General features: G+C 54.5%; 1 protein-coding gene across 1 annotated transcript in view; it reads right to left on the minus strand.

Moving 5' to 3' along the window:
* The window catches only part of KRT6A (keratin 6A, type II), a 23,450-nt gene extending 22,420 nt beyond the window's left edge, over window positions 1–1,030 (minus strand). The window contains exon 1 of the mRNA XM_012650652.1: window positions 430–1,030. Coding sequence (XP_012506106.1) covers window positions 430–969 — 540 coding nt within the window. The 5' untranslated portion in view covers window positions 970–1,030. The remainder of the gene's footprint in view (window positions 1–429) is intronic.
* Between the last annotated feature and the right edge of the window lie 382 nt (window positions 1,031–1,412).

Here is a 1,412-nt window from a genome sequence, read left to right on the forward strand (position 1 = left end):
TAAATATTTCTAAGTCTCTTTTTTCTTAACTTACAGAGAATATTTTTTTCTGTTCTTTTTAAAAAAATTCTTTTCTTGCCCAGACCCCAGAGTGTAATTTACCAGGTGTAATTTACCAGTGTCATATTCTTCGTAGTCTCTGAGACACTTGAGAGGGAAGGATGAACCATGCCATCTCTCCTTGCCTCATCTGGGATTCACGGTTATGAAAAGGCGAGAGCTCTTCCCAGACAGGGATGAGGCCATTTAACAGGGTGGGTCGTTAACATGCGTCTCATCGCCTGCTGCCTGCTGTCAACATGGGGCATCTGGCATCCCGTGGAGAGCTACTCTGAGCCCCTTGTCCCGCTTTCCTACGTCTCCCCCGGTAGGAGGGTTTTTGTTTCTCTCATCCAGAGACTCCGTGGAGGCCACGGCCTCATGTCTCACCTTGTCGATGAAGGAGGCGAACTTGTTGTTCAGGGTCTTGATCTGCTCGCGCTCCTCGGTCCTCACCCGCTGGATGGTGGGGTCAATTTGCAGGTTCAGAGGGGTGAGGAGATTCTGGTTGATGGTGACCTCTTGGATGCCTCCAGGGGGGCACACAGGGAAGCCAGAGCCCCCATAGCCACCACCAAAGCCAGCTCCACCACCGAGCCCAAAGCCGCTACCAGCTCCACCGCCAAAACCGAATCCACTGCCGGCTCCACCTCCAAAGCCATAGCCGCCTCCAACTCTGCTGCCGTATCCACCACCGATGGCACAGCTGCCCCCTCCGATGGAGATCCTCTTGGAGCCTCCCAGGTTGTAGAGGCTCCGGCTGCCGAAGCCAGCTCCTCCACACACTGCACCAAGGCCACCACTGCCCCGGGAGCGGGACACGGAGACGCTGCTGAAGCCAGAGCGAGAGACCCCGGGGACTCTGGCTGAGCCGGCACTGAAGCCACGATGGCTGCTGCTGTGGCTCCTCATGGTGGATTTGCTGGACATGGTTCTAGAAGACGAGAAGGCTGAGAGAGCGCGAGAGGCTGGAGGCTGGAGGGAGAGGAGCAGGACTGTGAGGTGAGCTCCGGGCAGCAGTTTATATGTGGTGAGCGTGGGCTGGGCTCAGTCCTGGAAGGTGAGCTTGCACATCGGGAAGGGCTGGGCTTTACACACGGTGAGATCACCCACAGTTTCTAGAAAGGTATGAAATACTAAGAGTGGTTTTTGGATTCCTTTCATCATGGAGAAATTCTCCTGCCTTCCAGCCTTGACTTGATCCTCACACAATACGCCTGGATGTAAATTCACTGAAGTCATGAATTAGTCATGTCCTCAAACAAAGGAGAAAAGGAGCTGATCTGTGATAATTGTCCCTTCCCTGTGCTTCGTCAGGCACTCCCTGTGTACCCCCTTCCCACACAGGCTTTCTGCTCGTCTGGCACCACCCT

Source organism: Propithecus coquereli, unplaced genomic scaffold (genome assembly GCF_000956105.1).
Source record: "Propithecus coquereli isolate 6110/MARCELLA unplaced genomic scaffold, Pcoq_1.0 Scaffold111, whole genome shotgun sequence".
Taxonomy (NCBI): Eukaryota; Metazoa; Chordata; class Mammalia; order Primates; family Indriidae; genus Propithecus; species Propithecus coquereli.